Source organism: Papaver somniferum, chromosome 7 (assembly GCF_003573695.1).
Source record: "Papaver somniferum cultivar HN1 chromosome 7, ASM357369v1, whole genome shotgun sequence".
Lineage (NCBI taxonomy): Eukaryota > Viridiplantae > Streptophyta > Magnoliopsida > Ranunculales > Papaveraceae > Papaver > Papaver somniferum.
In genome coordinates this window covers 86,108,446-86,135,759 of record NC_039364.1, presented here as the reverse complement: position 1 = coordinate 86,135,759, position 27,314 = coordinate 86,108,446, and the positions used below count along the sequence as shown (strand labels likewise).

General features: G+C 37.1%; 1 protein-coding gene and 1 long non-coding RNA gene across 2 annotated transcripts; one reads left to right on the top strand and one right to left on the bottom strand.

Moving 5' to 3' along the window:
* Positions 1 to 8,011: 8,011 nt before the first annotated feature.
* On the bottom strand, positions 8,012 to 9,563 carry LOC113292793. Its single transcript, XR_003331872.1, has 3 exons — positions 9,432 to 9,563; positions 9,290 to 9,342; positions 8,012 to 8,251 (listed from the first exon to the last, which is right to left on the bottom strand). It is a non-coding gene; the product is annotated as an uncharacterized LOC113292793 (long non-coding RNA).
* A 3,831-nt stretch (positions 9,564 to 13,394) lies between these two features.
* LOC113297804 lies at positions 13,395 to 17,535 on the top strand. Its single transcript, XM_026546385.1, has 8 exons — positions 13,395 to 13,570; positions 13,679 to 13,907; positions 14,392 to 14,454; positions 14,606 to 14,742; positions 15,287 to 15,324; positions 15,434 to 15,479; positions 16,437 to 16,601; positions 17,123 to 17,535. Exons 1-8 carry the CDS (start codon positions 13,462 to 13,464, stop codon positions 17,290 to 17,292), a joined length of 957 nt encoding a protein of 318 aa, XP_026402170.1. The 5' UTR covers positions 13,395 to 13,461; the 3' UTR covers positions 17,293 to 17,535.
* The last annotated feature ends 9,779 nt before the right edge of the window (positions 17,536 to 27,314 follow it).

Genomic DNA, 27,314 nt, shown 5'->3' with positions numbered 1-27,314 from the left:
GCCTTACCCGTCAAGGTCATTGGAAAGGTTCTACATAGTGGCTCATCGTTGAAGCTCCACAAACTCATTGCGGCTTGAAATCGTTGGACATGCTCCACTGGATTTCCATCACGCCCGTCAAAAAACTCCTTGAATTGAGGCTGGTTGAAATTCGAGGGTGGGCGGAAGCGCCTTATCTTTTCAACAAATGGGGAGTCCATTGATTTTTTTCATTGATAAAATTTGTTGCTCTTCATCTTTGGATTGATTTTGAGCTAACAACTCACCAATCATTTCACTAAGCCTTCTTTTGCTGAGTTCTTCGCCTCTCACCGAGTCTCCCTCAGTTTCTCTGCGAATCCGCTCATTTCTGACATGCTCTTTTCTCCTTTTACAAAGGTCTTTATCACATCTAGACCTCTTCGAGTGATCATCACTGATATGATCATCCATTTGTCTATGTTTTCTGTGACTTAGTCTGGTTCGCCTATCTTGCTCGGCCGTGTTGTAATGATGATCATCGGGCACATAACGATCATAATAACCGTCATTATGGTGATCGCGACTTTGATAATCGTTCATGACATCCTTGCTTCTTCTTGCATCACTTTGATTGAGCCGACGATCATCAAGAACTTCGTCCCCTCTGCGTGGGTTGTATCGTTCTCGATGAGCACGACGGTTTGACCCTTCTCTTTCGGAATGTGGAATAACTGCTTCTTCAAGCTCCTTTCTTTTCTCTAATGCAACCTTGAGTCGCTTGTTTTCACTTTCCAATTCCTGGAAACGCTCACGTAACATCAAGTCAATAGGAGTCACCTGTGGATTGTTAACTTGTGCAGCTGGTGGGTTGTTAGCTTGCGCAGGCTGTGGGTTAGCCCGCACTCCTCTATTAGCGATGTCCTCCTAAAGAAGTTGCTGGATGCTTGGGTGTTGACCTTGAGTCCCTTTTTGACGATTGAGGTTTTCGTTAATGGTCCGGGGAGCTGATCTACGTAAGTGAACGTAGTTTCCCCTGAGACTTGGAGTGGATCTCACAGAACGAGCGGCTTATGCCGTTGATGAAACCGATGCTTCCATTCCGTCCCTTTCGTCTTGATGAGTATGCACGACATCACTCCTTAAAGTTCGATTGTTGGCATGTTGTCCTGAAGGATTTCCAATAGGTGCATAAACGTCCATCTCAAGTCGATTTGCTCCTGAAGAACCCATAAGTTATTCTTTCTTTGTTAACTTCGCTTTTAACAACTTTTTCAGACCTTTCAACAACTTTTTTGGATCGTCTATAACTCTGGAAAAGTTCAGAAACTTTCTGCAACTCTGGATCTTCCGCAACTTTCTGAAAAGGTTCAGAAACTTTCTGCAACTCTGGATCTTCCGCAACTTTCTGCAACTCTGGATTTTCCGCAACTTTCTGAAAAGTTCAGAAACTTTCTGCAACTCTGGATCTTCCGCAACCCTCCGAAAAGGTTCAGAAATTTCCTACAACTTTTTGAGAAAGTTCAGAAACGTTCTGCAACTTTTTTCTCACAATGATTTTGAAACCCTACTTTAAAAAATCGTTTGGGAACAATTTCTTTCACTCGGAAAACACGATCTTTACTCATAATCCTCTTAGTCGGCGCCAAAATATGTTGGTGCAATAATGATCGAATCGCCGTCGTTGATTGAATTCTCCAAAGAATTGTTGATTGAAAGTGGTGGGGGAATCTGCAAAGACACTCCGATGCTAAAATCAACAAGAGTTCTATGCAAGTAAGTTGTGGAGAAAAGGAATAGAAATTGTGTACCTTTTGAGTTGGATTTTAGCCTCTATTTATAGGCCTAAAACCCTAATTTGGTTCCATAATAACCCTAGATTTGTAGTTATCCAGAATAACTACCAAGATTTATACTTATCCTTTAAGATTCTTGTCTATCTTGAAAGATCCTTATATATCTTGTCAAGATTTGAGTTTATCTTGGAAGATCCTTATTATCTTCACAAGATTTGTGTATATCCCCACAGCATTTGTATTTATCTTGAAAGATCCATGTCTATCTGTTCAAGATTTGTATCTATCTTGGAAGATACTTGTCTATCTTCCAAGATTTGTGTCTATCCAAAAATGACTTCTACAATAAGCCTTTTGGGCTTCTATAATAAGCTAGACTGGTCTTCTACAATAAGCCATGTGGGTTTCCTCAATAAACCCACGGATTTCCACAATAAACCGTATTGGGCTTCCATAATAAGCCATGTGGGTTTCCTCACTAAACCCACCGGTTTCCACAATAAACCATATTGGGCTTCCATAATAAGCCATGTGGGTTTCCTCAATAAACCCATCGATTTCCACAATGAACCGTATTGGGCTTCTATAATAAGCCATATGGGTTTCCTCAATAAACCGTATTGGACTTCCATAATAATCCATGTGGGTTTCCTCAATAAACCCACCGGTTTCCACAATAAACCGTATTGGGCTTCCATAATAAGCCATGTGGGTTTCCTCAATAAACCCACCGGTTTCCACAATAAACCGTATTTTACCAATATTTAAATAGCTTGTGCGGTACGCACGTACACTATTTAAATATGGTACAAACACTTACATTATTCTCGTATTACCGTAATTATTGGTTGCTCATGAAATCTTAATTAGTGACCATGAAATAGAGATTATAGAAATCGTGAATTAATTTCACGTTTTTTCTTTCCGGCGCCATGGGTTTTCTATTTCCGGCGATTTTCTGGAGATTGAAACCCAGATTTCTTCACCGGATTCACCAGGGTTTCCCTTAGTTTTTCTTTAGCTTTTGTTTTCCGATCGATTTCCTTTCCTTTCCACGGTTTTGTTCTTTTCTTTGCTCGCGGAACTTAGTTTTTGTTGTTTTTCGTATTAAGGAATCAGTTTTTCTCTTCTCCTTTGGATTTTGTTTTCTGCTTCCATGGCTAGGGCAACTAGAGCTTCTTCTTCCAGACGGCAGTCGATATCAACAATATCTTCTCATGGGTTTGAGAACTCTCCTTATTCTCCTCCCGTTACAGTGGATGTTGTACTTGACAACGGGTTATGCCATTGCCCTTTCAAAGGCTTTAACGAATGTCTGGATGGTGTTAATGGCAGGGGTTATGCCAAGGGATCATAATTGAAGCATTTACATGATCGACATTTCTCTTCCGAAAATAGCAAGGCCAACTATAGAGAACTGATCGCGAAGAATCTGCAGATATACCTTGCCTGGGAGAGAGTTCTTGAGCGCCTTCGAATGTGGTTGTGTTTCATATGCTTACATCTACACACCTGGAGAATACCTTGAAAGGGTCGAGAGGAATTGATCCATAGGGATGTTATTGCGGGACCATTCAACAGCGCAGCTGCAGAATTTTTCATCCATGGTGTTGCTAAGCCTGTTGAGGTAGGTGCAGATTGTTTGGGTACCGTAGTTGATGCTGTTTGCAATGTCCCTGTAACAGTTTGTTGTGATGCTGGTGCTGAGAACTTTTGGTTTTCTACAGACTTATTAAACGTAGCTTTTCAGAGGCAAATTATCACAGTTACAAGCGTTCCCCATCAATGCCGGTTAGCCTTCTCAAGGTCGCTGAAATTTTGCCTCGACAAGGTGATATCCAACCCTTCCAACCTGAGTGCTTGGATACAACTTATTCTTTTTCCTATCTGTACTTTAGCTCTATACAGACCAAGGAATTCGACTGAGGATAAATCTGGCAACCGGAAACGCCTTCAAGTTGCTTCCATCAATAACTCTTTATCAGTTTGGAAGGATGCCAATGGTTGTTCCATTCTGATTAATAAGCTACTTCAACTTCTAGTCCGTACATCGTCAAAGCCAGCAGAGGAGAAGAAGCAGGGCGCAGCAAATTTGATAGCTTGTCGTAAGAAAATAAGTTGTGGACATTTCGCTGCCGCTATTCGCGTGCTTTCCTCTAATGGAATTGCACCACGTAATGACAAAACTTATGCGGAGTTGCAAGATAAACACCTAGCTGCGCCTCCTCCTGATATTCCTTGTGACGAGGTTGTGTTTGATCCTGTTGTGGTAGAATTCCGGGCTATTTTGGGTGCTATTAAGAGCTTCCCCAAAGGTATATCTTGCGGTCGAGATGGCCTGCGGGCGCAACATTTAGTGGATGCAATGAGTGGGGCAGCGGCAATTGTGGCTGGTGACTTGCTTGCTTCTATCACGGGGGTTGTCAATCTTTGGTTGGCCGGTAAATTCCCTGTGGAATTGGGAGAATTCATCTCTAGTGCCCCCTTAACACCTTTACTCAAGCCTGGGGGAGGCATTAGGCCCATTGCAGTTGGCACGGTTTGGCGTAGATTGGTTTCCAAAGTGGATGCTTTCTCTGTCGGAACGGATATGACTTCTTACTTAGGTGATTACCAATTTGGAGTTGGTGTACCTGCCGGGGGGAGAGTATTTTACATGTTGTAAATGGCCTACTTGAGCTGAAAGGTCACTCGGACATGATGTCAATGCTTCTCATTGACTTCTCTAATGCGTTCAACATGGTTAGCAGATCTCATCTAATCAAAGAGGTTCACCTTCATTGTCCAGGTATTTCTCGTTGGGTTGAATTTTGTTATATGCTACCTGCTAAGCTTTACTACGACCAAAATATTTTGTCTTCTGCTCTCGGAGTTCAGCAGGGTGACCCCCTCGGTCCCTTGTTATTTGCTTTGACTCTTCACCCTCTAGTGAATACTATTGCTTCTAGTTGCAAACTCGATTTGCACGCCTGGTACCTTGATGATGGTACAATCATTGGTGATACACTTGAGGTGTCCAAGGCCTTGCGCATTATAGAAACTGAAGGACCGAGTAGGGGTTTACACCTCAATATAAAGAAAACAGAAGCCTTTTGGACCTCTGTTGATCCTAGAAGTATTGTTGATGGTGTTTTCCCTCATGATATTGGTAGACCGTCTAATGGTGTTAAACTCTTGGGTGATCCTGTGAGTTTGGATCCGAACTTCATTAGTAACATGATATTGAACAGAGTGAACAAGACTGTTCATCTTATGTCTGCTATCAAAAAACTCAAGGATCCTCAAAGCGAGATGTTTTTACTTCGCAATTGCACGAGTGTTTCTAGATTATATTTTGCGTTGCGAACTACCAATCCGGAAGCCATTCAACAGGCCACTGAGCTTTTTGATGATCATTTGCGAAAGTACTTGAGACTCCTTATCACTGGTGATGGCTCGGGGTTTGGTCCTTTGCAGCAGAGATTGGCTACCTTACCTATCATGGATGGTGGCTTGGGTATTTATACCATGGAAGACACCCGCACCTACTGTTATCTTGCTTCTCAGAGTCAGACGGCTTCTATGCAAAAGGTGATCCTTGGTAACTTATCCTCAACAAACAAAGGTTATGCTTATCAATTGGCTCTTCAGAACTTCATTCAGGTATGTAGACTACCTTCTTCTTATTGTGTCAATGATACTCCCCCCCCCCCCCCCCCCCCCCATCCACGCATTCCCTGGCAGTTATATATTTTTATGCTATTAAGAAGAAAATCCCCGACCAATTTTCTATGTCTGCAAGAGATTCCATCATGTGGCAGTGTAACAGAGTTAAGTATGCACACGAGTATTTATTAGCTGTACCTATTAGCGGGCTTAATCAATGTCTCGGGCCTAGACAGTTCAGAGATGTTCTTTACTACCGTCTGGGTATCCCATTGTTTGTTGAGAATGGTTTGTGCTAAAGTTGTAATAGTCCTATGGATATTTTTGGAGATCATGCGCTTCATTGTGCTAAGGATATTGGACCCAAGTTTCGGCATGACTTTGTTCGTGATGTAGTCGCTGACATTTGTTATAAGGCTGGTGTACCTGCGCGTAAGAAAGTTTCCCTTGGGTTTCTATCGGATGATGGCAAAGATTTGCGGCCTGCTGATATCTTTGTTCCTAACTGGGAAAATGGCCAAGATGTTTGTATGGATGTTACAGGGGTCTCTCCCTTCACAGGTGAAGGTACTCGCTCTTTCGTTTCAGGCAAAGTTATTTCTAGTGTTGTTTCGCGTGAACGCACTAAATATTTGGACAAGTGTGTATCACATGGCTATGGTTTGGGTGTTCTAGCTTTCTCTACTTTAGGAGAAATTGGGGATGATACTTTATGCTTTTCAAGCGTCTGAAGAATTGTTTAGTTAGCAAGGACGCTAGTAGTGGTTCTGGTAGGTTTATTTTTCATAGATTAGGTGTTGCTATTCAAAAAGGTGTTGGAGCCCAGCTTGTTGCTAGGTTGCCAACCAAAAGTTTGTAATTTATTTGATATTTTTTATTGATTATTAACCATGAAATAATTTTTTTAATAAGAAAAATAATATGTAAAGATTTTGTTTACATTTTATCTGTTTTTCCAATTGATTATAAATTATTAACCATGAAATAATATTTTTTAATAAGGAAAATAATATCTAAGGATTTTTTTTACATTTTCAATGTTTTTTTAATTATAGAAATAAACAAATTAAGAAAAGTAATTTTTGGAAATCATAGCTTCTTGAGTGCTTGTTTGTTTTGTATTAGCTCCATTTTTTGTTTGTATTAGCTTTATTCAAATCATAATTTTTGTTCTGAATCATTCATACAGACTACTAACAAAAATCCAACTGATGTGCAGGACCACCAACAAAGATTTGCGGAAAAGAGATTCATGACCGGGCTAATCAAGTTTTGCAGATTAGAGATTTATGACCGGGCTAATCAGTTTTTTTTTTGAAATTATATTTTTTCGTTTTTTTTTGAATTTTTTTTTCTCGATTTACTTGATAGTTTGGGGATGTAATTAGGAAAATAACATTTTTTGTGTATGTAAACGGCCACTGGACATTGGACACTTGATGATCATTCGGTTTATTTTCTCATCACGTGATGATCATTCGATTTATTTTTTTGATTATCATGAAGGAATCGTGATTTGATATATTATTGGCATTATTATGGCATGTTAGGAGATTTTCAAAACTTTGTTATGCGAGGCAAGAAGAAGATTTTTTAAAATTTAATTATCTTATTTTTAGAAAAACAATATATCTTTAGTTAAAATTCAATATTTTATTATTAAAAAAAATAAATGGTGGGGACAGAATCAACCAGAAGCTAGAATTCAGAATCAACGTATGAATGAGAACGCCTTAAAAAACTCAGTTATTATGTTATTATATAGAGAATATATATAATACACGGAATTAGTTAGATTATTGAGAAATCAAAAACAAAACTGACACCGGCTTAAAAAAACAATCTCATTCTTTTCGGGAAAGTAAGTTTGAGAGCAAACTGAAAAGAAATAAAAATGTAGCCATTCATTAGGATGTATACAATCACAAAGGGAGGGTTCAAAATACTAGAAACCGTATTTAGATTAAACAATTGTGCTACTTCTTCAAATACACACACCCAGTAAGGGAAATGTGCATTTACACTTGGATAACAGTTCGCAACAAGGTTAAACACACAATACCAAAATAAGATCAATTGCCATTCATTACCACTACTGACAGTTGAAAATATATTAACACACAGGTTGAAACCCAAGAGGGGGGTAGCACATATATATATATATATATATAAGAAGGAACATGTTGGGACATTAAGGTTCAAATAAAAGGAATTCCAATTAGATAGAAATACATGAATTAAGACATACCGACACACTGATGATAAAATAAAAGGAAACTGGACAGTAAAAAGGAGTGTAAAAATTATTCCGTGTAACCCGAAATAATACCCGAAATAATACTGTCTGTATACATGTACACACAAAAAGACGTGGAAAGAAAATATCATTTAGCACCTATAGGAAAACTACCCCGGCACAGCCCATGATATATATATACAAGGGACTACAACATATACCGATATTGTGTCCATAGCTCCATTGTCGTCAGCTTTTCCGGCTTACTGCATCGAGCTAGCTCCAAATTCGTGGGAAAACAAAACAAAACGGGATGAGGCCACAACTCAGTAAGGGATATAACGATATTCGAGCGCCAAAAGATACACAGATAAAATGCCACAAGTAAGAACATTAAACTGAAATATGAAGCTCACAATAAATGTAAAATAGTCGCTCTTAAACATTTGTATGCTGCCATTCATTTAAATTCAAAATAAGATTTGCTCTACTCTTTACAAGGCCAGAGCCAACGTCAGGGTAGTTCTGGTTACCAGCCATCATTGCCGCAATGATCTTCCAGGTAACTTCCGGGTAACCACCGACGTGGTGGGGTGCCCCAGTCGGCCTGACGATCCTAAAGTAAAGTCCAATAGTTTCCGAATCAAATCAGTATTCGTCAAGGAAACCTCCACAAAATCAAGTTATGAAAATCCCATGAATCCATAACTAAATACTTACGATAATACTTACGAAAATATAAATATTGGCAGCATTCTCAAAACCTTATAGTAAGCCATTTACAATCAAAAATTAGTTTAGAACATACACCACTAACCGAGAAGTATATATATCCATGTCCAAAAGAGAACAAAATCCAACAACCAGAAGCACATGATTAATACATTTCAAATGTTAGGATTGAAAACACGCATCCAGAAAAGCAAGACTAAGTTAAAAAGGCAAGAGTGATTACTAACCAAAGTAGTGGGTGATTGAGTAAAACATACAGAAAACCTTAATTAAAGAAATGAATTACATGTTAATGCAGTACACTTTTCAAATTGGTTTGTACAAACACGGATTTAAAAGAATCAAGCCAATGATGTAAAGTGAGGAAAATTATTGACTTCTAAATTTGAAGCTGCAGGGCAGCGAGAAGAATGAAGTAAAGAAAATCCAAGAAAGAATTTCATTCACATTTTTTTTATCAGTGGAGTTTCAAAGACATAGTTCTTTGGATCATCTTAACAAACAGGTAAAGGCTAGTTTGGAAATTCAAAGTCTTGGATTTGTGATAGAAGACGAGACTTCGATGACATACTGCGAACATTTGTATATCTTCCCAAAATCATTTAGAACAATATGCAAGGGTAACATAGAAATTAAGAGATTTAATCAAGTCCAACATCATACGTAGCTTCAAAAGAATTCGAAACCATGGGTAAATCATAAGGGAATTTATGCATGAAACTTGTCAAATTCATGGTTAAGGAAAGCATTCCAAATAATCAATCTTCGGTTTGCATGAATAACTTGAGTTACAAAGATGTTAAGCATTATCGGAACACTGAATCAGCAGCACAAAAATGGGATGAAAACATATCTAGTGAAATCAAATCATGGCAGAAATGTTGGCACAGAAAAACTAAACTCAAGATAAGAAACCCCCTACCGTAATCCCTCATCCCACAGCAAGAGCACCCATTTGCATCCTTGTTGTTGAAACTTCAAATCATTTAATCAAAAAGGAAATAATTTACATTTTATTTTATACAACGAGATTACGATTTGAAATTGACAGAGGAGATCCTTACCTCTTCACACTACTGCACCTCAAGGAACTATATCAACAAACTCTCATTGATTCACCCTCCAACACTCACTGGCACTGGGGTTTTAGAGATGGGAAAAATTATTTAGAGAAAGGGGACCAGAACAAAGGTCTGGAGAAAACTTGGAATTTTATTCCTGCGCCCACACGCCCTTGACATCTATGTAGTTGCATGAAGATTTTCGTGAGGCATTTTTACACGTGTCTCACTGATGGAGACTTATCAAGGCAAATGGTTATTGGATTAGAGCTGACAGGTAAATTAGACACCCAAATTTAGCTTTTTAGCCATTTTTTTTTTGAAGAGAAGACGGGCATAAGAAAGCACGAAACATTTATTTAACTACCTCCTTAATTTTTTTATTTTTTGATGGAAAAAATATATATTAAAACTAGCAAATGTAGTACATTAGGTTTACAAGATCATTGTTATCAAAGACTGAATAAATACTAAATTTTTGAACCTTGTGAGATAAATTTTCCGACATATGTTGTAATCTTTTAATCCGTGCTTCCTTAGCAATGTATGCCTCATTAAATTGAGGTGTGAAGAAATACAAGATGGTGGAGAAATAGAATCCCACCTATGGTTTAGGTTATCTTTTATTGCATATTGACATAATATATGTGCCATATTATTAACAGCTTTTGGAACATACTGAATTAGCATCAGCAAAGGAAGATGCTTCCTGTTTTATTTCCCTAATAACATAATGTATTCCACAAGGAACATCATGCGGATCACCTAAAATTGCAGTTGTAACATTCTTTGCATCTCCTTCAAAGATGACTTTATCCACTGCTGGTATTTTTGCCAGAGAAACCCCTAACCTGCACGCAATAGCTTCGACCAGAACATAAGAAGTAGCATCAAAAGTTGTAGTTTCACATCCCAGGAAAATCCCTCTGTGATCATGAGCCACAACCCCTGCTGGAATTTTTTTTTTGATAAAGGGACTGTACAACGGATACGAGCTTCCCGTAGTAAAATTCTACACCCGAATACGCTAGGATTGGGGTTAAAGAACTAGGGAAATTTTTAGAATATCACACATATACTCCTTACATCTAATTCTTCTAAGCAAGAATATGGCTTATATCATGTGTTTATAGATCAACTCACTACGACATGAAAAAGAAATGCAATGAGACTTCTTAAAGGATCTCAGTGATAACATTTTTCAGCCATGGGTAGTCATAGGTGACCTCAATGTCCATATTTCTAATAGGTTCTTCAAATAGAAATTCTTTAATGGGTTTGTAATACCATTGGTGATGCATACCGGTCAAATTGACATGGGTTTAATAGGAAGCAATTATACATGGTCAAATAAAACCAATGGTAAGGGATACAAAATAGTAAAAATTGATATGGCTCTTCATAATACTCACTGGCAAATAGATTATCCTGATTCAAAAGTGCATCATTTACCTTTCTTAGGCTCGTATCATTGCCCACTTTTATTAGTCACAGAAAATCATAGTTACCAGCTTAGAAATATTTGGAAAATCTATAGTTGTTGGCTCATAGACCCAACATGTTCTAAACTAATATCAAATACTTGGGATTCTTCTTCAGATAATAACAATATAAGTCGGAAGCGCTCTCTTGCTAGAAGTAATTTGTGTAAATGGAACAAACGATATTTTAGTCAAATTACTCACGACATTAATCATCTTTAAATTAAGTTATCCCACAATCTCTCTCATATAATGAGGAGAATTGTTGTAAAATTCATTTCACTATTGACAACCTATGTTACTGGAAAAAAAATTAGAAGCATAATTTTTGTAGCAGAATTATGGGACCACTGGATTAAGGATGCAAATAATAATACAACATATTTTCCAGCTAATATAAGAAGATTTAGAAATCACATTTCATCTCGGAGAGACTCCGATGGTTTCACACTACAAAAGACCTGGCAAATTTTCACACTAAACATTTTTGCACTGTAGCCACTACCACTTCACCTATCATTCATGAATCCTTTTTTAATCCTTTTTTTTTGACAATGAAGTTTTAACGAGAATTCCATCTAAGGATGAAATATACAGTATTGTTAAAAGTTTACCTAGATGGAATGCCCAAAACCAGATGGATTCACAGCTGGTTTCTTTTAATTTCAATGGGATACAACAGGAAATGATGTTATCGATATGGTGCAAAAAATTTTATCTTCAAAAAAAAATGCCATCACATCTAAACCACACCATTACTTACCTAATCCCAGAAACTAGCATCATTTCACTCCTAATGATTACAGACTGATTGGTCTTTGTAATAAAACTTACAAAATTATTTCAAAGCTTCGAGTTTCGAGAATGAAACTTCTCATGGAGAAGATTATTTCACCAACACAAGCTGCCTATGTGCCTCAAAGATATATCAATAATAATATATTATCATAGCACATGAATTAATCCGTTCCATGAAGAAATCTAAGAAAAAAATAGTGCAAGTTGCTCTCAAGCTTAATTATTTCACCGGATTTGAAATCAAAAATGTTTATTTTTTAGGTTTTGTTTGTTTTCGAGTAGGTTGTTTGGATCTAGCCCGTTTGTTAATAAGTTTTTTTTTTCCATTTATTGCACCTTCGGTTGTTGTTATTCTTGTATGATCCCATTCTCTCTTTTAACTTTCTTTATCTCTTTGGATTAGCTCTTTAAATTTTTTAGAGAAAATGTTTAATATGGAAAAATTACATATGTTGCCAGCAAAATTGTAATGTCAATACCTACCCAGTTGTGGAAGGACAATAGTCCCACATCGCTAGAATACACTTAATTAATTTAAATATAATATGGAAGGGTCGCTCCACTCGTCGCAAATTGGTTTTGAGTTGGATGCCCGCAAACTTTAACATGGTATCAGAGCTAAGCCCCAGACCTGCGTACGCCGGGTGTAGGCCGAGTTAATGGCCCCAGACCCAGACCTGCGTACGCCGGGTGTAGGCCGAGTTAATGTCCGAAGTGTTTAACCGATTTTGTCACTTGTACACTCGGGGTGTAGGCCGATACTGGACGAGGTGTTACCCCCCGATTTAGTCACTCACCTGTACACATGTTATCGATTGACTGGCTACTCGTACGTAGGTCCACGTGAGGGGGCGTGTGAAAGGACAATAGTCCCACGTCGCTAAAATCCGCTTAATTAACTTAAATATAATATGGAAGGGTCGCTCCACTCATTGCCAATTGGTTTTGAGTTGGATTCCCGCAGACTTTAACATGATGTGGAACTATTGTCCTCAATGCACCAGTTCATTACATCCTGCAAAACCGACCTGTCTGTTTGCTCAATGCACTTGTGTTTTCTTTATTTAGTTTCCATTTATACTTTAGCTTCGGTTGAATTTCAATTAGAATTTTTTTGGCATCATGTTGATTTGATTTATCGTTCCCGATTACATAGAAAGATGAAGACTCATGTGAAACAACTTGATGTTGAAATCGTTGTTGGATATGACTGCATTGGTCTAGTTATATTAACCTGGACATGGATGCTTGTATCCCTTTTGAGATACAATTTTTATCCTACAATTCTTCAATTGAGAAAAAGCTAAAACACATTTCTGAATGATTAAGAATATATGCCAAGTTATTGTGATTTTGGGTCATAATATAAGATCATCTTTTAATTTATTTTTTTGGTTTGATTTGACTCATATGAATCTGACTTAAATCACCTGAATCCGACTCAATATGTTTGTTTTTTGAGTCAGCGGTTTGATTCCATGAGTCAGGAACATTTTATTACCTGACATTTTATGAGTCTGAGACATTTTATTACTTGACTCAAAAAGATCCGACTGAATTAGATCTGACTTAAATAAAAAAACAAACGGTATGACATTTAACTCGTGCCGAGTCAAGGCCGAGTCAGATTCTAACATTGAGTCAGCGAAAAAACACGCTGTAAGTTCGGGCGGCTCGGCTGAGTGGAGTGCTTGCGGAAGCCTTAAAGATATATAGGTTGAACATCCGAACTCCAAATCCGGCGTCCCAGCAGAATGTGTCCGAGAGCTTGCATTTCTCTCCCCTGTAACAGTCTTCTTTACCCACACTCGAGTATTTCCCGCCAAACCGACGTCTTCAATTTAGGGTTAGGGTTAGGGTTAAGTAAGCAAGCTCATTACTGTCTACTTTTTAAATTTTGTTTCTTAATTTCTCATCTTCTTTTCTGGTTTGAGAATTATCTTTATCTCTATTGATTTTTGCGTTTTGCAGAGAAGAAGAATTTGCCAATTCTCCACTCTAGGAGGAAAAATGTTGGAATTAAAGCTGTTGATGGACAAACTAGCGAGAGTTTATCCTCATGGGATGAAAAACCATATGAAATATCTTCAGATGAAACGAAGGTTTTTTACGATGAACAGGATATCATGACTTTTCTTGATCCTCCGAAGGAACTGATTCCATTAGATCCTTCTTCGTATAACCCTGCTGGGTATCTCTGGTATTTTTGTTTATTTTATGATTTTTTCTTACAATTGTGAATGGATTGTGATAAATTAGGGTTTTGGTAGTTTATTATCGAAAGAAAATCTCTGCCTACTAGTGTCTTCTGTGGTCTTCTAACATCTCAAGGATGGTCCACAACCACTACTCAAAGTTCTAAAAGATTTTGATTGGTGCCTGAGGTTGACATTCAACCTGATTCTATATGCTTCCATTGAAATTTTATTCACTATACTTAACCTAAAGCTAAAACATAAACACGCACATAAGGTGCAGCACAGCCAAAATGAATACACACATATGTGCAGCACAAAAACAGTAGCTTCTTGTGAGATACTTCTGGCATCTCATACACTGATCAACTCCTAGACTATAGTTTAAGGCAGGAGCTGGAACAATTTGATTATTTTGTTTTATTTCTTTTTTTTTGCAAGATTTTCTTGATTCATTTTCAAGAACCACTTTTCATTGTTGCACTCTAGGAAAAAGATTGATGATATTCCAGAGGAAAGACGACATCGGCTGCTGCATTTTCTGAACTCTAGGTGCACATTCTTTCCGTATGATGTTTATTCCATGCCAAATGATTAAAAGTCTAGTGCTCTTATATCATATAAACATCAGTTTCACTTTTTATGCTTGTACTTTTAAGAGTGGTACTAACATTATTTTTAAGGTATTCATTTAATCATGCAGGCTTATTTCTAGGATCTGGGGAATAGCTGGAACACGGTATGAGGATTCTAAGCTAGCAAAGAAAAGTGCTTCTAGTTTTTTATCTGATGCCTGCAACCTACTGTCACTGGAGTTCTGGAATTGCCGAACTAGTGGAGGTACTTTTTCTGAATTCCTACACTGTATATTGGTCATATCCTCTTAGGGATAGAGATAATTGTGAACCCGCTTTACACTAGAAAAACTAGACACATCAAGTAGATAAAACATATATCTTGATAACTTTATCTTCATAGCTCCTGTACTAATCTTGGAATTGGAAAAAGAATGGGCCCATTATTTGAACTATATCTTTGATTGATTGTGAATTATGTATCTTAATTTCGGATGCTTGAAAAGATTTATTTAGTTATTGATACATTTTTTGAGGGTCTCAAATTGTTCTTTTATGAGATGCGCGATGATTTATTTATTTCTTATACGTTCATGCTGTTATATTGTAAATGTTGCTACATCATTTACGTTCATGGTGTAATATTGTAAAAGAAGAAGACAAATCTGCTAGTCCTGGGTTTTGTTTGAAGTTCATCAGGTGAATTTCACCTTTTGTAAGTGTCTATCACACAGTTATCACGCTAATACTTATCTTGTTTTGGACAAAAATAAGACAAATCTAAATGTTTCCTATGGTTTATCAAACAGGACCTCTTCCTATTTCTTTGATAAACTTATTCAAGAAGGTCAGTTATTTGTTCTCTAATTCTGGAAGTCCTTGTTTTCAAAAGTTGATTGATTCAATTTATAACTTTCTACCTAAAGTTAAAGTTGCTGCTTATTTTCTACATGCAGGTAATGTTCTGCAAAGATGGTGAGACTTTTGGACGTATACTTTATGGTAATGAATTTTAGTTTCGGACAAATATGGTATTGCTCTGTAATTACCTTTGTCTTTAATTCAAGCCTCTAATATAACTTTTCCTGGGCATCTGTCAATCAAGGGACTCTACAGTACATTTTCAGAATGCAACACCCACTCAAAGCCAATTGCTTTTGAGTTGGATGCCCACAACTCTAGGACTTGATACTTTCTCACTTGGGTTGCCCGCAAAATTCTTAGGCAGTGACACCTTATTATAGATGCATAGCATGAATTTCCCTATGGCTTGGGTGATGGGCACTGTAAGAGCATATATTGGTGTCGAGGTGTCAAATCATTCGGTATGCTTCTTATACATTACCCTCTTTGAACCGGTTCCTTCCCCCAATCAATATTCTTCAAATTAAAGGATCACCACTCAGTACCCACATTTCTCTGGTACACCCACAATTTTTAACTTAGAGAGTTTAAGGGAGATTGCTACTCCTAGCTTCATACCCAAAATGTGATACCAAGTCCAACTACTAATTTAAATCTGCAGCCCTGCAGCAAGCCCTAAATTCTCATTAGTATATTGGAAATTTCTTTCTGGACAGAAGTGTGTTTAGGGAATTTAGGTGCACGACTTCCAACCATCCATGTCCCTTGTTACTAGCTTGTTTTCTAGAAAATCAGAAGACCCTTCGCAGCGGTTTCTGAATTTGCAATTCTCTTCTGAAACTTTAATATAAAATTATAAGTTAATGAAACAATCTGTAAAATGAGGATGATAACTTGTACCACAACCGATGTCTCTATGTTTAGTCTGACCTTTTTGGTATCCAAGTTCGTAACTGCTCTATCTATTTATTTTGTTTGATAGGAAATTATTCAATGGTTAATCACTGTAGAAATTAACTTAATAGAATAGTGTATCTACAGATTTGTCTTGGTTTGGCTGTTTGACCTAGTCTTTTAACCCTTTTATGCTTCCAGGCGGACCAATTCTGGGTGGCATCGCCAATTCCTATAGTCCATTGTACTTCACTGTGAAACAACATAAAGAAATAATGTCAACAGAACAGCCCTGTGATTTTGCATATGAATTTGGAGATGGACTATTGGATCTTCAGGACTACCCACAAGGCTTTCCTAAATCAGGTTTTAGGTTTTCTTATTAATGTCTATTGAAATTTATGTATTTTCCGCTAACTAAATGATCCCTTTGCATTTAACTATATGAATTTGTTAAACGCATCTTAGAAATCTGTGTCATTGTACTATTATCATGGTTGATAAATTAACCCTACATGAACTGAGTATGGATTTTCATATGTTTTGAATATTATAATTGTATGTATTCATGTGTAGATACATTTGCATAACTAACATTCAACTTCATAATATCAGGTACTACTATGATAGAATGGTTTTAGGTTAGAAGTATTATGTCCTTTTGTCTTTCCTTCTTCCGTGAAGCTAAACCAAGTCTTAATTATGGCTGTTACAGTTAACCTAATGCAATGTTGAATTTTAAACGTTCACAGATAAAGTAGGATGTGATCAATTTAAGTACAGGCAGATCTGAAAGATAGAGCTTCGTGTTTGTTGATTTACTGCGTTATATGAAGAATACCAAGTAACTAGCATTGTTCTTTTTTTTTTTTTGTTTAAATTTGTAGTAAAACATCCTTGGCCTTTCAATGATCATGTCGTCGTATATGTGCGTAACGTGGGACCCGGAGTATTGGTAGGGCAAGCATGGCAAGAAGGAAAAAAACTGGAACAAGTACCTAAGAAGTTGTGTGGTGAAATTCTAATGGTTAAAGACTATTCTAGTAACTTGCAATGAGAAACCTCTAACCATTTAATGAAAAGTTGGTTCAATATATGCTGAAATTCAGTTTTTACTTTTTAGAGAGCAATCTTTTTACTGACGGGTGAGCTCAACAAGGATATTATTGTACAAGTCAAGGGCCAATGCCTGATATGTAACAGATGAGTAGGCTTTAGAGTTTTAGAATTCCTTAAAATGAAGTTATTTTTGGAATGCATGTGTTGGTTTTTAACAAAGAACTCTATTATTGGGGCTGAGCAGTCTATGGTTTTTGGGGGCTTGATGGGTTATGGAATAGTAATTCTTATAACCCCTTATCCTACTATTTTCAGGAATACCTAATGTACCCTCGATTTGATTAGTGATAACTATGATTATTAAGTAACTAATCACGATTAGCCAATGGATTAGACTAATCTAGTGATTAATTTTTTGAGAATCAAAACTCTTTTTTGTTTTTGATTTAGAAGGAGAAGGATGGTTTTGATGAATTTTGTTGAAAACAACCTGAAGAAACCTATCCTGAAACTAGTCTAGAAAACCTTGTAATCAACTCCTATTAGAAATTTTGATTGAGTTTTTTTACGGCTTACGGCTGGGGAAATGTTGGAAACTAGAAAAAATCTGAGTTTTTTTACGGCTTACGGCTGGGAAAATGTTGTCGTCCCATCCGTAATACCCAATAACGGCCTGAAAAATATCTTTTCCAAACCGTTATAAGGATTTACGGTTCAACATCTAAGAACTCATGATCGTAACCAATATTTACGGTAAGGTTAAAATGAACTTCTGACCGAATACTTATCCAGAGTCACTTGTGCCTCAATCACGGCTACAAACCCAACCGTAAAAGGAATACATCCCAACGGTTTTTTAGCCAGATCACTCTCAACCAATGCATTTAATGCATTTTTTAACTTCTATTTTTTAACTAAATGGCTAGTTTTCAAAAAGAAAAAGAAAGAGTAGCCGTTATATCATTAAACCTATAAAAGGATACCATTCTATCATCTCTTCCTCACCCAAATTCTAGTTATAAGCTCTCATGTTCATTCTTATCTATTTCTAATCCAAAAAAAGAAGAACAAACACTATGGTGACTCCATATACCAATGAAGAAGATTCTGCGATCGTTAGAGCATGGGCGACGGTCAGACAACATGATGAAAATCTAAACGACGTAGATCAAACATCCATGTCTTTTGGAACCGTGTTTTCATAGTTTTTGTTGCACTAAACGGAAATCGTAATCGAAAAACTTTGGCAATCGTGAAGGAGAGATTCAAGAAAGTCTTTGAAGAATGCAAATTTTTCAAAAAGGAAATGAAAGCCCAAAAGGAAGGCAATCCCACTATTGCAAATCAGGGTTGCTTACAATCAAAGCTAAGATAGCTTAGTAACAAAGAAATTAATATCCATTGTTAGATGAACTCCTGATTTAAGATTCAAGCTAAGTTTGCTTAGAAGATAAGCAATCAATCTCCACCGTTAGATACTTTTGCTTGGTACACACAAATGAAATATACTTATATTCAGATATGGAATAACCATACCTAAACGTGTATAACAACTTGGCTCAATAACAGTTAACCGAAGTTAGCCATATGAATACTTTTAGCTTAGCTATATTCATCTAACACTTCTTGACTCAATCTGATAATCAATCAATCATGAGATATCCATGAACCATTTGAAACATACTCGGTTTGGTTTGTAAGTGTACAAAGACATAATAGACTTACTTTTGAGTATTTATGAGATAATAGCACAAGACACAAAAAGTAAAGGCACCTATCTCATAAGACATTTGCAATATATAAAACCAATAAGATTAAATACTGCGAGATCATCTTCCAAAAACTTAGAATTTAAATAAATAAATCTAAAAACATGCAAGACGAAAGATGTTGGAAATAGCTTGTGTAATGATAGACGCATTTATGTGTCTATTTTGTTCTCGATTTTCTATATTGTTGGTATCCGTTTTTGTATTTATTTTGGCATTTTATGTCTTTGTAGGTGTTTGGAGAAATGAGCTTTTGAGGCAAAATTGGCTCGAAACGTGGTATTTGCGCTCGCGGGAGAAAACAGCTAAAGACACCCCTCATTTGGATAAGGGACACTCTATTACCAAGGGGCACCTACGTGCTATTTACACCCCAGGATACCCAGGTGTTAAAGGCACCCAATTATTTGTTAAGGGACACCCTTTTTTTTCCGTTTGAAATTTGTTTTGGGTGGAAATTATTTATGCGGTCACGAACAGATTTTGGGTTCGGATTTTGAAGTCTTTATAGAGAGATTCAATCATCAAACTTTATTGCGTTGGACCTGGGTTGCACAGACGCACCAAAAATGGGGCAGTGTCCGCGTCCGACGCGCAAGGGACGCAGGACGCTAGTTTGACGCCGCAACGACGCGTGTCTGACGCGTCACGTGCGCGTCCCACGTGCTTTTTACTCGGACGCGAGTTGGACGCAGCTTTGACGCAAATCGGACACAGATCGGACGCACTACACTAAAAAGAGAGATTTAAAAGACAAGTATCTTTTCTTCTTTATCTTTTATTTCTTATCCAAAACAGTCCCACCACGAAGAGAAAAAATCTCCATGAACAAACCCGTGAAGAATTTCTTTTACAGTTCTCAACTTCTCGTCTAAAATTCCAACTCGCGAAGAAGTTTAGGTAAACCTTAACTTTTATTTTTTTTGTTATCTCTTTAGTTTCTTTGATTGTTAAGAAGTAAGAATTGATGTAATCTTAGAAAACCCTAACTTTGATTTTGCATTCTTCTTCTCAATCAGAACCCTAACTTTGATTGTTTGAATGGACCTAAACCAAATGCTTGCTTAAGAATTGATTGTTAATTAAACCATCTTCTTTGATCCATTTTATTTTACCTTCTATGTTTGTAGAAATTTATTTCATTTTATTTTGCATTATGTCCCTGTATTAAATTCAATTGTTGATTGTTATCGTTGTATGTGTTTATAGAAATGAGTGAAAACGATTTAAGTCCCACTCCTCTATGGAAGTTTGTTACTAAGAAGACTAAAGTTAGAGGGGGTGGTAATTGGATTTTCACTTGTAACCAATGCAATACTGATTTTACTGGTTCTTATGGACGAGTGAAAGCATATCTGTTAAAGATTCCAGGTCAAAGTATTAGAGTATGTTCAGGCATTAAAGAACCCATACTTATGGAGGCAAGAAAATTGAATAAAGAAGCTGAAGCTAGAGCTGTAGCATTAGTGGGAAGAACTGTGTCTTTACCAGCATCTGCAAGAAAATTGTTGCGGGAAAAGCTTTCTCACTTTTTGAAGACCTTAAGCTTTGGCAATGTATCAACGACATATAATATCATGTTGTTATATATCTAGGAACATCTTTTTGTATTAGCGACATATAATGTCAGGTAGTTAAATACTTAGGAACATCTTTTTGTGAATTTTCAATCTTTCATATTTGGAATATGGATCACATTTATATATATAATATATATTATAAATTTAAATATATATACGCGTCCGCGTCCTAATTTTTTGGGAAATTACTCGTGTCCGCGTCAGTGTCGTGTCCGCGTCGCCGAGTCCGAGTCCGTGCAACCCAGTGTTGGACTATACTTGGCTAAGCAGGGCTGGTGTAAGTGATTTTATAGTGGAGATTGGGCTGGATGATCGGTTCTCACTAAAACAGGGGAGAAGAAGTATTCTCTCCTGCGTGATACTCAAGCGAGAGTTGGTCGAGAATATCTCAGATTTTCTTACAGGATAAGATTGATATGGGCCTATTAGGACCAAACAGATCTGGTAATGAGTTTACGTTCGAAAACATGATTTCTACAAAACAGGGGCATGAGCTTTCTCGGTTCTTCAGGCGAGAATTTGAAGGAGATTCTATGGGAGATTTTCACGGAAATTGGTTGGAATGATCCTTTTACACTAAAACAGGAATGGTATGTGAGTTTAAATCGGGAAATAAACAAGTTTCCATAATTATTCTCGGTAAAACAGAGTGTTGACACGCTATGGGTATTTGGATGTATTCATGAAAGATTCGTGGAATAAGAGGAGAAAATATTCTACAGGATTCGTACAAATCAAATCTGGAAAGTTTACACGTAAAGAAGAGAATAAATATTCATAGTATCGTTTCTTTTGGAGGAAGGAAAATCAAGAAAATCACCGAGACTTGGCAGCGAACAAATAATCTATTCCCGGGAAGATTTGATCGAGAAAATTGGAGCTGTTGGGTATAAAAACAGTTGTTGGGACTCAGAAAAAGATTGTCGAGAGTTTTGGGGTCATTGGGAGAAGTATAGGAAGCTGCAGACTCAAGAACTAAAGCTGCAGGCGAGTTCCGGAGAAGAGGACGAAGAATCAGAGAACATCATTTAAAGATAGCCGCAGAAACCGTTAGATATTCTTTCAAATTCAATACCTTTGTAACAGTTCTGCAACAATTATTTAAGTTAGGTTTTCTCTGTAACAGTAGACTCTGTAACAGTGAGTTCTGTAACAATTATTGTAGGATCAGAATCTCGCGACAACAATATTTCAGCGAAATTATCAACAACACAATACAATAGCGTCGCAGAACAATTTCAGGAAGAATATAATAAGTAACGTCACCTAAGATCATGAGAAAGATGTGATAGTCCTGCGAAAATTAGAGAGCTTGCGAAATTAATATTTGTAAGATTGCGAGAACGTCGCAGACCATACCGGAAAATAAAGAACAGATTAGCTGTCATCCACTATGTATTTCCTTATAAATAGTCGTTCGAGTTGTAAAGAGAGGGAGATCTTTTTTGAGTAAGAAACAAGTAAATAGGAGAGAGAAAGTCTAGAGCAGATCATTCTTGATTTTTATCTTTTCTTGTAAGAACATTCAAAGATTGATCAATAAAATTAAGAGTGTAAACCTAAAAATGAGTTGATTAATAATGAAATCATATGAGGGGTGTAGTGTAGGATTTCCTGCAACTACATAATGGCGCTAGAAACAGGGACTTGAAGATCGAAAGTTGAAGATTGTTGTTGAGAATATTCAAATCAAGAAAGTGATTAAATAAATCAGTGAATCAGTTAAAGAAAGATGAATAGAATTAATGAAGATGACAAAAGATTGGAGTGTAATATGATAACAAAAACGATGGTTAATGAATTCCATGAAAACATCAAAGGAAGAATACATAAACGAAATTTTGAAGGAAGTTATGGCGGTAGAAAAGACATCACCCTTGAAAGATTGGGAAAAGCAAAAAATTACATTCATGGCGGCAGAAATACCAAAAGAAAATTTGAACCACACATCTCCATTGGTTATCACAGTGCCTATTACGCGAAAAGAGAAGGAGACAAACAAAATCCACAGGAGAATGGATATTGAACAGAACTTTAATCGATGGAAGTTCAGTGGATATAATATTTTATCACGCATTCCGGGGAATGGGATTTAAAGATGAAGAAATGTCCAGTTCAACATATTTTGTTCACGGCTTTGGAAAATCCACAACAAAACCTAAAGGAGAGATAGTGGTACGAATTCCACTTGGAGAAATCGAAACACATGTAACTTGTGCGTGGTGGATATGGAATCGCCATATAATATGTTATTAGGAAGACCATGGATACATGCGATAAAAGCGTGGTATCAACGTTGCATCAATGTATTAAATTCCCCACACCAAATGGAATAGGTGAAATCAGAGGAGATGTTGACAATGCGAAATTATGTCATCAAATTGAAGTAAAGCATTATGAAGGACAAGCAAAAAAGAAACAATTTCGCAGAAAGTTGGCAAAGGAAGCAAAGAAAGAAGAAGAATTTAGAGTATATATGATAAGGGCAAAAGAAGGCAAAGGAATACCCAGCGAAATTTCGGAAGAAGGAGAAGGACCTATGAAAACAATAAAAGAACCAACACCAATGGGAGAACCTAAACCCAGTTACACTGCCGCAGAACCAACAAAAGAAATAAACGTTGGGACTATAGAAGAACCTCTAATATTGAGAATTGGAACCAAAATGGATATGGAAGAAGAAGAAAGAACTGTTAACTTGTTGCGAGAATATAAAGATGTTTTCGCAGGAAGCATGGATGAGATACCGGGAATAGATCCATCAATTGCATGCCACAAGTTGGAGATTAAAAAAATGTGAGACCATTTAAACAGAGAATAAGAAAAATTGCAACAACTTACCATTCCCAAATAGAAGAAGAACTACAGAAAATGCTTGAGGCGGGAATCATAAGAGAAGCTAAATACCCAGAATGGATAGCGAATATGGTCATTGTCCCAAAAAAAACAAAGGAATCAGGATTTGCATAGATTTCACTGATTTAAACAAAGCTTGCCCCAAAGATAGTTTTCCGTTACCAGATATTCCTCAAATGGTGGAATCCGCAGCGGGAAATGATAGGGTATCATCTTTAGATGGTACAAAGGGTATAACCAAATCCCTCTCGCTGAAGAAGATCAAGAACATACTGCTTTCTTTGCCCCTAGAGGTTTATATTGTTACACGAAAATGCCATTTGGTTTGCGAAATGCGGGAGCGACATACCAAAGAATGGTAGAGAAGGTGTTCGCAAAATGGATACACAAAACATTAGAAGTATACGTGGATGACATGTTAGTAAAGAGTAAAGAAGCTAAAGACCATGTACAAGACCTGAGGGAGATTTTTGAACAAATGCGGCAGTATAACATTAAATTGAATCCTGAGAAGTGTACTATTGGAGTTGCATCGGGAAAATTTTTAGGCTACATTGTATCAAAGGAAGGAATACAGGTTGATCCAGAAAAAGTGCAAGCAGTTCGTGACATGCCAACACCAGCAACAATAAAAGATGTACAGAAGTTGAATGGGCTTCTAGCTTCGCTGGGGAGATTCATTTCGCGATCATCAGACAAATGCAAATATTTTTTCGATATACTCAAGAAGGGTGCGAAATTTAAATGGACTGATGAATGTGAAAAAGCTTTTCAAGGAATCAAAGAACATCTTATGAATACAACTATTTTACAAAAAGCAGAATCAGGAGAAGAATTATTGATCTATCTTGCGACGACGTCGCATGCATTAAGTGTTGTGTTATTGCGAGTAGACGCAGGAGTGGAGAAACCCATTTATTACATTAGCAAAACTTTTAATACTGCCGAGAAGAATTACTCAAAGATTGAAAGTTAATCTTAGCATTAGTTTATGCATCATTTAAGCTCCGCATATACTTTCAAGCACACAAGATAAAGGTATTAACAAAAGTACCAATTGAATCAGTGATGAAGAATTCTAAAAGATCAGGAAGAGTGGAGAGATGGAATGCACAAGTAGGCCACTTTGATATTAAATATGAAATTTTGTCTTCACCAAAATCACAAGTTGTTGCAGATTTCTTGGCAGAATTTCCTTTAGAAGAAGATGAAGCAGTAGAAGAAATGATGGATGTAGAAGAAGAACATGGAGATCCAAAAGATTTATTAACAGAACCAAATAGATGGGAGATATTGGTAGAATGGATCATCAAATGGAGAAGGAAATGGAGTTGGAATTGTTTTAATTTCGCCAGAAGGAATAAAAATGGCTTTTTCATTCAGATTGGAATTTGCATCCACTAATAATGAAACAGAATATGAAGCTGTGATACATGCCTTAAAATTCGCAATAGAAATGAAACTAGAAAATGCCAGGATCACTAGTGATTCGCAGCTAGTTATTCGCCAAATAAAGGAGAGTATACTACAAATGAACCATCCTTGAAGAAATACAAGAAGCTGGTTGAAGAATTGTCAGCGAAAATCCCAAAAATAAAATGGAGGCACATTTCAAGAAAGGATAACAGACTCGCAGACGCTTTTGCTTTCATCTCAAGCATGATGACAGATCCAACTGCGAGATGCATAAAAATACAAACACTTCTGTCACCATCAATCAATAAAGAAGAAGAAGACGTGGACGTGATGATAATAGACAATGAAGAAGAAGAACAAATGAACAATATCGCAGACTGGAGAATGGAACTTCATGCATATTTGGCGAAAGGAGAAACACCAAGAAATAGATTGGAAACACACAAGTTAAAAAGCCGTGCAACGAATTATGAATTAAGAGATGGGTTGCTATACCGAAAATCCTTTAATGGACCATCACTCAGATGTTTGACACGAGAGGAAGGAGAAAAGGTGCTAAAAATGTTACATAGTGGGGATGCTGGCAATCATAGTGGAGGAAGATCTTTGGCACATAGAGCAAAAATGCAAGGTTATTACTGGCCATATATGCATGAAGATGCAAAACAAATATCAAGACGTTGCGAAGATTGTCAGCGGCATGGAAAGAAAATACATGCACCTGGAGCACCATTGTCATCTTCAACTAGTGTATGGCCTTTTGGAAAGTGGGGCTTAGATATTGTGGGGCCATTTTTACCAGGATCTGGACAAAGAAGATACTTAATAGTCGCAACAGATTATTTCACAAAATGGACAGAAGTGAAGGCAGTACAACATATTCGCGACAAAGATATCTTTACATTCATATTCGAAAATATCATTTGCAGATTCGGAATTCCTGCACAGTTGGTATCTGATAATGGGAAACAATTTGAAGGACAAAATATAGAAATGCTACTTAATGCATTCAAGATAAAATGTGGAAAGTCTACTCCTTTGTATCCACAAGCTAATGGGAAGTAGAAGCAACAAACAAAACAATTGCAGATATATTAAAGAAGAAATTGGAAGGACATCACAGAGCATGGTGCGAACAAGTACATAATGCAGTATGGGCTTATAATACAACTAGAAGAGAAGCTACTGGAATGTCACCTTTTTGTTTAACATACGGAGTTGAAGCGGTGTTACCAACAGAAGTTGTTATTCCGACAACAAAAAGAGAAGCTTGGGAGAAAAATCTTAGTGCGGGCTTGATTTTAAATAAACTTGATGAATTAGAAGAAAGAAGAGAAAAAGCTTTACAACATATGGAGAATTATCAGCGAAGATTAGCCCGAGAATATAATAAACGTGTCAAAATACGCGAATTTCAACCAGGAGATTTAGTTCTGCGAGAAACACCAATATATCAGCGAGAAAATGGTGGAAAATTAGCGAAAAAATGGGATGGACCTTACATCATTAAGGAGATAGTTGGAACAAGCTTATAGATTAATGGATCCAGAAGGAAGAGATGTTGGTCATAGATTAGACAGACCATGGAACAGGTTGTACTTAAAAAGATATTATCCGTAAGAAGCTTTGAGAAGTTATGGATTCTGAAAGAATAATTGCAGATTACTCATATCAAAACAAGATCATGATGTGCGAAATTTTCGCAGAGATAATCACAGAACAATGACATAAAAGAAAGGGGCGAACCTTTATGGCGTACACCCTAGTTCGCGAATAAAATTTCGCAAGAGGCAAATGTAAGACCTAAAGTACGTCATATTAGGGGGTACCTGTTGCATGGCTCAGGGAAAGGCTACACCGCCACCGGAACCTGAGTCATGGAGATTTGGGGTCAATAAAGCCCATCCGGGAGAGGCACCTTGGATTCTCAGCTTAAGCATATGACTTGGGTTGGGACTAAGGTAATAAGGACTCTCCCAAGGAGTGCAGATCTGATCAAGGCGCCGAGGTACACGGTTGAGTCAAGAGTGCCAGGGACGTTTGAAGCGTACCTTGCCATTCTTGACAAGTCTTGGCTTATACTGCACTCGGTGAAGAAAACCCCACTTAGGGTGTCTCGTAACCATAAGCCCTATAGGTAAAAGGGATAAGAGGCTGCGAAAACAACTGGTTGTTGTTAAGACTGGATGGGAGGAGCTAACCTTGTATGGTAGAAGTACGCCTCCTTGAAGGGGCAACCAGGGGGGAGATAAGGGCGGCACCCTCCATTAGGGAGCTGATAAGTGTCTTAAGACGCAAATGTCATGAGGCTTTTTATTCGCAAGGATATTAAGGCTTGTCATATTTGTGCAACAATCCTGAAGAGGCAATAATACAAAAGAAAAAGATAAGACGAGATC

Coding starts and splice junctions, on each gene's coding strand:
- LOC113297804 (XM_026546385.1), top strand. CDS start 13,462: ATGTGTCCGAGAGCTTGCATTTCTCTCCCCTGTAACAGTCTTCTTTAC. Junction 14,743..15,286: donor GAATTGCCGAACTAGTGGAG/GTACTTTTTCTG, acceptor TTTATCAAACAG/GACCTCTTCCTATTTCTTTG. Junction 15,480..16,436: donor TTTTGGACGTATACTTTATG/GTAATGAATTTT, acceptor TTATGCTTCCAG/GCGGACCAATTCTGGGTGGC.